The sequence below is a fragment of the Myripristis murdjan genome, chromosome 22 (genome assembly GCF_902150065.1).
Source record: "Myripristis murdjan chromosome 22, fMyrMur1.1, whole genome shotgun sequence".
In the NCBI taxonomy this organism is placed as follows: Eukaryota; Metazoa; Chordata; class Actinopteri; order Holocentriformes; family Holocentridae; genus Myripristis; species Myripristis murdjan.
This window is the reverse complement of record NC_044001.1, coordinates 21,355,960-21,363,338: the sequence shown is the minus strand read 5'-3', so window position 1 is coordinate 21,363,338 and position 7,379 is coordinate 21,355,960. Positions and strand designations below refer to the sequence as shown.

At 43.3% G+C, this 7,379-nt stretch overlaps 1 protein-coding gene across 1 annotated transcript in view; it reads right to left on the bottom strand.

Annotated features, from left to right (window-relative positions):
* Positions 1-1,709: 1,709 nt before the first annotated feature.
* The window catches only part of tiam2a (TIAM Rac1 associated GEF 2a), a 78,657-nt gene continuing 72,987 nt past the window's right edge, over positions 1,710-7,379 (bottom strand). Inside the window, exons 22-27 of the mRNA XM_030044180.1 lie at positions 6,804-6,912; positions 6,288-6,346; positions 6,093-6,195; positions 5,739-5,832; positions 4,494-4,648; positions 1,710-4,002 (exon numbers count right to left, since the gene is read on the bottom strand). Coding sequence (XP_029900040.1) covers positions 3,296-4,002; positions 4,494-4,648; positions 5,739-5,832; positions 6,093-6,195; positions 6,288-6,346; positions 6,804-6,912 — 1,227 coding nt within the window. The 3' untranslated portion in view covers positions 1,710-3,295. The remainder of the gene's footprint in view (positions 4,003-4,493; positions 4,649-5,738; positions 5,833-6,092; positions 6,196-6,287; positions 6,347-6,803; positions 6,913-7,379) is intronic.

Sequence of the window (7,379 nt, the reverse complement as noted above, 5' to 3'; positions counted from 1 at the left end):
TCTTTTTTTTTTCATCTGAAAAATGATTTTGTGATATTTGTTGTAAACTACATATACATACCACGTTATGTAAATCTGCCGTTACTATTCGTATTTAAGAGCTTTTCTATTATAAATAAAACCATCGTCACATATTTCATTTATTACTCTTCTTTGCTAGAACAGATTATTACCACCAGAGCAAAGCAGGGCTGTTGCCTGCCAGTGTGGCAGATGGCACACTAAGATTGGCTTGCCAAAGGGAAAATTAACTCACTATTGGTGCATGGTGAGTGTTAATCTCCAACCATAACCAGTATTTCATCAGATCTACATATGCCACGACATGCAGGTGTGCAGAACTGCCACTTTGCCAGCCGTGATTCTGTGAGGTGTCCAGAATGTCCCCTGACCCAGTGGAACATGGTTTGATTTAGTGTTGGAGGATTAACGGCTACTTCAGAGATGTGATGCTTTATCCCTGCCAACTCGCATGTTCAGATGTTGAATGTTGCAATAAGGCAAAGAATAGTTTCCTGAAAAGAAACACACCCATGCACCATGTGAGATGTCTTACAGATTGGAGTTTGATAAAACTTTAGGAACAATAACATGTCTAAATAAGGCGGCATATTTGTTACTCATTAGCCTCTTAAGGCTGTATGTATTGTTGCCTTATTTACACATGTGAAGACAGACTGTGGGGGTGGATTACTGGTCTGACAACTGCGATGCTATCCAGATTTACAAAGGGGGAAGGTTGTGAGGGACTAGGGATGATTGGAGGACATGAGGCACTCTTTCAACAAGACCACTGTCAAGCAACGAGACAAAGTCATTTAGACAGTTTTTTAGACAATTGTTGTAAAAAGCAGCAAAAATCCAGGGGAACGCCCTTCAACCTTCTACCATGAATATGAACATTGCCAAGTGTCTTGTTTATCACACCATTAGACCACCAGGAACACCACCCTGGTTCTCTGTTACTCAGAATTTCCTGCCCAGGTAGATCTGGATACTTGATCATCATGCTTTGATGACGGGTGTCCTCCATGTCTAACATTAATGTATGGTTTGATCTGGAATATTGCTTCGAGCTAAGTACAGTATGTGGGGGATGTATTATGTTATCATGATTACCATTTGGCACAGTGGCATGCATCAAGGTGAATTAGTGGGAATGTGGGGTGGCAGAGGCCTGTTGCAGTCCATGTTCAAAGAAATGGGATTGCATTGACAAAATGTTAATTAACGTCCTGATGAACAGAGGGCTTTTGATTTTCTGGCCTTCATCAGTATTACAAACAAAATATGGTAGGGCTGGCCTTATGTCAGATGGCCCACTGAAATTTACACTGCACATGAAACATTTCTCAACATTTGGCACTTTGATGGATATTAATTTCCGAGTTGTCTACCTGTTTGTGAAATTCCAGGAGATGTAGGAAGGCTTCCTCTGTGTTTTCCTTTTTGTAAGATTGTCCCACTTCTGTCAGATAATTTTGCATTTCATTGAAGATATACTCTTAGTTCCAAGAACAAGCTATAGCATTCTGCATTTCTCATGACAGCTAATCAAAGACTAGCGGCAAGTTTAGCTCTGGGACAGAGTCTGTAAGAAGACACACTCTCTTCGCAGCCCTGCTTTACCTGTCAATGGAGTATTAAGGATATGGAAAACTGAACCAACATATACTATGAAGGACTGGTTGAAAGCACTGTTCTCCTGGTGTCATTCACAGATAAAACTTTTATTTTATAAAACTGTTCCATAAGAACGGGGCATTCACATTCATTGGTATGCTAGCATAAAAGGCATGTTGAAATTGAGAGCCAAGGAGGGAAAGACTGCACTAGTGGTTTGCATTTTATAGTACCTCAATATGTACTTTATGCCAAATGTATACTTTTACAAAAATATCCACTGCATTTATTGCAAATTCCTGCCTTGTTTCTTAACTGTACAATGTCAAGTTTGTATAAGAATGTATAAATGTGTCAAATTTACAGCACAGTTAATCTGGAGTATATACAGGACACATACACACATAAAAAAGAAACAGTGTGTCTTAAACATTATTGCAGTTCATATTGTTGAATTAAGCATAGTCATTATCTCAGAAACACCTGTACATTCCAATGTAAACACTGGAAATTACAATCCTTAGAGAACAACAACCTTAACCCAGTAGCCTACATGTAAAAGAATGTGGAAAATGTGGAAAAAAAACACTGTATTGCATCTTTTTACAAGTGGACTAAAATCTTTTTTTTTTTCCAGCAGTTCAAGCATTCAACCAAAAGGATACTTTTCTAACATATACAAAATCAAACCTATTAATAAATAAAAAATAGCATTTAAAAACAATAAAAAACCCTCATGTACAAATAGAAATGGAAATCTCAAATATATAGGCAAACAGTGTATTTTAGTGCACAAAATACAGCAAAAAGGCAGAGTTGCGATAACATCAATCTCCTTCCTGTTCATTTAATCCATCTTCCCTCTCAGGAAATCTGGCTAGACAAGCGCAGCTCTTTGGGTGGGTCCATAGCAGCTTCCGTGCCTCCTTTCCTTTTCCACTGTTCTTAATGAATAACAAGCATGTACTTTGGGGTAAGTTGCAACCTTTATGGCTCTGTGAAACCAAATACAACAGCCTGATCTGCCTGGATTAAAACTCAGGATTCGCTGACCTGCCCAGTCAGCCATAGAACCAAACTCATAGGTATTGTATCTCTGTGTCCTGCTGTTCCAATGCAACATGGGATTTTGTCATTTTTTGGGGGACTGACATACACTAGCTTATGGCTGCAGGTACCAACTAACTTCCAATGAATATTTCTTCAGAGGAATCCAGACGGAGAGCGAATAAACACTGCTGGTTATTGTGAGCTGGGAGGAAAACGAGGAGAGGAGTATGTCACCCAGGCAGCTTGTGAGGAGGCAGCAAAGCCTAAAGAGCTGGGTAGAGCCACGGTATGCATCAGTGCTTGGCAGATTCATTGCAGTCATTACCACTGGGACAGATTCACCTCGCCTCGCCTCTCTATGGCATGCGGGTGGGGGTTGGGGGGAGCACGACTGAGCGTCTCCCAGCCAATAGGCTTCTATCAGAGCAGATCATTTACACCTGACCTCAATGAAACAGGTGGGTGACTTCCTAAATGAACTTGAGGCACAGCATCACACTGGTAGAACCTGCAGGGAGCCACAAGGGTTTCCCCTCTATCTTTGCAGGGGCTTTGGTCCACCCCTCTCACCTTTCAACCTTTGACCTAGATATAGTCTTGCCTTTTCTGTCCATCATTGCCCCTAGGAGGCGGGGGCATTGGTTTCACAGCTCTCAGCTGGGTCATAGAAACAGTCCTCGTTGACCACTGAAGTGAGACTCTGCACACTGAATTCTCTCTCAAGCAGCGCGTTAAGGTCCACCGCTCCTGAGGTTGCCGCTGCATCCGTCTGACTATCCAACGACCTGCTGTGCTCCTTCATACTCAGCAGCACCCCCTGGTTCCTCCGGAAGCTACCACTACTTTTCTTTTCTGCGGGGTTCAAGTGGCCCTGTGGAAGTTTGGGTTGGGTCTCTGGAGTGTCCATCTCCACTCCTTCAGGTTGAACACGGGGGGCCAGCGGAAGCCTTGAAGCAGCTTCCTCTGATAGTTTAAGTTGCAGGAACTGAGCCTCAATTGCGCTAGTGGGAGAGCCTCCTCCTCGCCTGCTTTCCCTTCTCCTTCTCCCCGTCTCGCTAAACCCATCGTCGTCCTCGTCACTTAAAATATCCGATTCTTTCATGGAGGTGGAGAGGGGCTGTGAACGGCACCCAGTTCCTTGAGACCAGTTCTGCTGGCTGGACAGAAGGGGTGGGTCTGAAGGGGTGCAGGGTGAAGGACCCCCTGAGGAGCTGTGAGTTCCACTGCTCAGGCTGCCCTCGTCCACGTCTGACCCAGACTTGGGGTTCTCAGCCTGGGTCGGGACGTCAGCAATAGGCTGCTTATACAACCAGGAGGCCCTGGAGGAACCTGGTGATGAAGATGCAGACTGAGGTCAGTGAAAAAAATCCTCCATAAACCCTTACAATATTTTATGACCTAAACTTAAAATCCACAGGTTTTTGAGTGTAATTAGGTAAAGGTTAACTTATGCTTTAACATTTGTTGTTGAGGAAAAGTAGGCCATGAGCAGTGCATGCATATTTAACATTATACACTTGCTGTTTCATTTTCAAAGCCAAATAATTTTAAAAGGTTAAATTCCAATCAGTAAGAATCACCCTCATGCCCTGTGTGGGTATGTTTTCACAAGCAAGTTTCCCAGGGAGCAGCTCCTAATGCTGGGAACCAAACTGTCACTGTGCTTAATATAGACCTGTAATAGAAATGCACACTCATCTGCTCCATAAAATCTACATTAGCACACGGGCGGTTCTTCCTCAGCAGTTCCCTCCAACTCAATTTGGAAATAATCAACACCATGGATAGGACATTATGTGACAAACCTACTGAACACTCACCTATCCTGGCAGAGGAGGGGAGGGTGTTGCGCAGGGGAGCCAGGCGCTCCTTACAGCTTCTCTCCAATATGCCCTCACCCTTCATGTTCCTTCTCACATTCTCCCGGAGGATGGAGCGGATCACCTTGATGATGTTGACCTTGCACTCTGGCACACTGAGAGGGAACACAGCACAGAGGCTTTTGTAAGCCAGAGTATATCCATCCACATTTAGCTTCCACTCTGAACTGAAGTGTACACCCCGTGGAGCCAGTGCTATTAGAGCAGCGGTTAGGGGTTCACGACATGAAAATGAAAAAAATGGTCTTTGAAGATTTGATAAATGGACTCAAAGTGGTAAATGTTACCTAGGATAGGAGACAGAAGGAAGCAGTGCAACTTTAAATATTCTCTCATTTTTATAGTCTTTCATAGATTTCATCCTAATGTATATTTTTAGATATTCTAAACATTTGAGGAAAACTGATCTCAGAAGATTCGATAAATGAATTCAACGTGTCAAATGCTACTTGGGTTAGGTGACAGATGAAAGCAAAACTACTTTATTGTGTATTTTTTGTTCATACTGTGACCTTTATAGATTGCATCTTCTATTCTGCTAGAAGCATACATCTATTATCACTGAAGCCTGTGCTTTGCCACTGTCCAATCCCACAAAGGCTGATACAAACAGGCTGTAGGGTATTTCTTACAGGATCTCCAAGCAATTTTTAGATCATAAAATAATTCACATTAATTATGTATATATTTAATTAAATATGTTTTATATAATGTTCTACTCTAACCAGACTAAGATTCAAAGCATTTTGTTGGTCTATCAATGGGCTATTTTAAATCAAGATAGCGCTGTTTTTTTGCCACGGATGTCATCATGTTCGCCATGTTGGGTGTGTGCGGCTACAACCACAGAACAAGAGCCTCACACTGGCACTGGCAATAGCACAGCTGCTATTACAGAACAGTGAAACATACAATTTTGAGTCATCACAAATAACTCCCCTCTGATTCTGACACCTCTTGAGCATTTTGAGCTCAGAATTGCTTAGTGATCCTTTAAGATAAAGATTGGAACTCAGTACAGGTCTGAGGTCAGTTTCTGGTGAGTATAAGCACATTCTACTATTGAGAAGGGCATAACTACATTCATGAGGGCTGAAAGCAAACTATTGTTTTCTGGGTGTGTGTTGGGTAAGAAATCACTAGTTTGATCAATTTCTGATTCCATCTCCAGGTTTACTCTCTGACCTGCTACACAGCTGGAAGACAGTCTCTGGTCTCCCCTCCACTTCAGACCTGGTGTGAATCAGCTCCCAGATACAGCTGCTCTCAGTGCCTGTTCCTGGGAGAGCGGGGAAATAAAGGAGAGACTTTTAATCAAGTAGTCCAAATATGGTCTACGGTCTCAAAATGAGATAAGGGAGGAAGGGGATGGAGCTGAAAAGAGATGCCAGACAGGGGTGCTTAGAAGAATGAGCATAGGTGTCTGTTTTGGGGGGAGAGAGAAAATGAGGAAGATTTAGCAGATGTATTCTGTGAGCGATTAAATGGGGGTAATGTGTCAGTGTGCCAGTGTGAACGTATGAGGGCACTGGCTCTTACCTGCAGTGTTCCCCAGTCGGACCTGCAGCGCAGAGAGCGGAATGAGCCAGCGGAACTTAAACAGGTCCGCATCTCCGTGGGCGAGGACTGAACGAGGGTTGGTCTGGACATCAGACAAGGAGATGTAAAGCTTTGCACTAAAGAATCCATTACAGGCACATGAGAGTATGTGAGCACAATTGACAGAATGCCTACCATCTTCTTCTTCAGCTTGTTGTTCTCCCTGTAGACCAGTATCACCGCTTTCTTGAACACTGATGAGAGAGAGAACACATCAGCATCTTAGTTTTGACTGTGAAGGCCTCTTGGGGAAAACCAACAGGGAATGCATCCCACAGAAGCTTTTTAGATGCCAGCTCAAAGCCTTAAAGCACATATCTGCAGCTACGGTTACTGAAATTCACTAAAATCAGGTTTAGCACTTCGGCATACACAATTCTGCCTCACTCAAGCAGAAACCCAATACGTTTGGTTTGTGCTGATTAAACTTTAATTGCAAACATCCACGGGTGACACTAAAAAATGGATCCAGTATTTAAGTTGTTTGTGCCCTCAGCCACAGAGACGACACTGCATGTGGAATTTGATAGGAATGCCAGTCAGGGCAGCGGTTTGGCAAAAACTGTTTGATTCGGCATCGTGTTGGGGGTGGGACCCATTTTTCCAGAATGCAACAGCAGTGGAGGAAGCAGGGACGGTGTGTGGACTTACCAAACACGGTCATTTCAGGGTCTTTTCTCATGCGGCCCAGAGATGGGTGGGGATTGAGCCAGACTGCTGAGGAATGCATGAGAAACTCTCCCATAGAGATTTCTGTGACCTGAGTGAGAGGCAGAAACAGAGACAAGGCATGATGTGCCGTGACTTGTGTCATTAAATGGTGCCCCACAGATACTAAAAACTAGTGTCTGCTGTGCAAGTTGAATGCCGGTTTCAAACTGGACTTTGATCTGGTCGACTTAAAACCAAGCTTGCCTGAGAACTGCTAAAACACGTGAAATCATACACCACCTAGACAACATAATTTAGCATTCACTTTGAATATTTATGGCGCAGTTACCAAGTAAATATTGCACTGACTTTTAAATTCAACTTGTAAATTTATTCGTTCCCTTGGGGTAAAGCGCAGTAGACGGCGTAAACAGTGTGAGGGGCTAAGCAGCTCCACTCTGATGTGGTGATATTTCCCCCCCGTGACTTGGCTTGTCTGAAGTAGTTCTGACTGAATGTGCCAAACATTTAAGTACAGAGCACACAGTTAAACACACAACAGAGATTGGCTTGGTC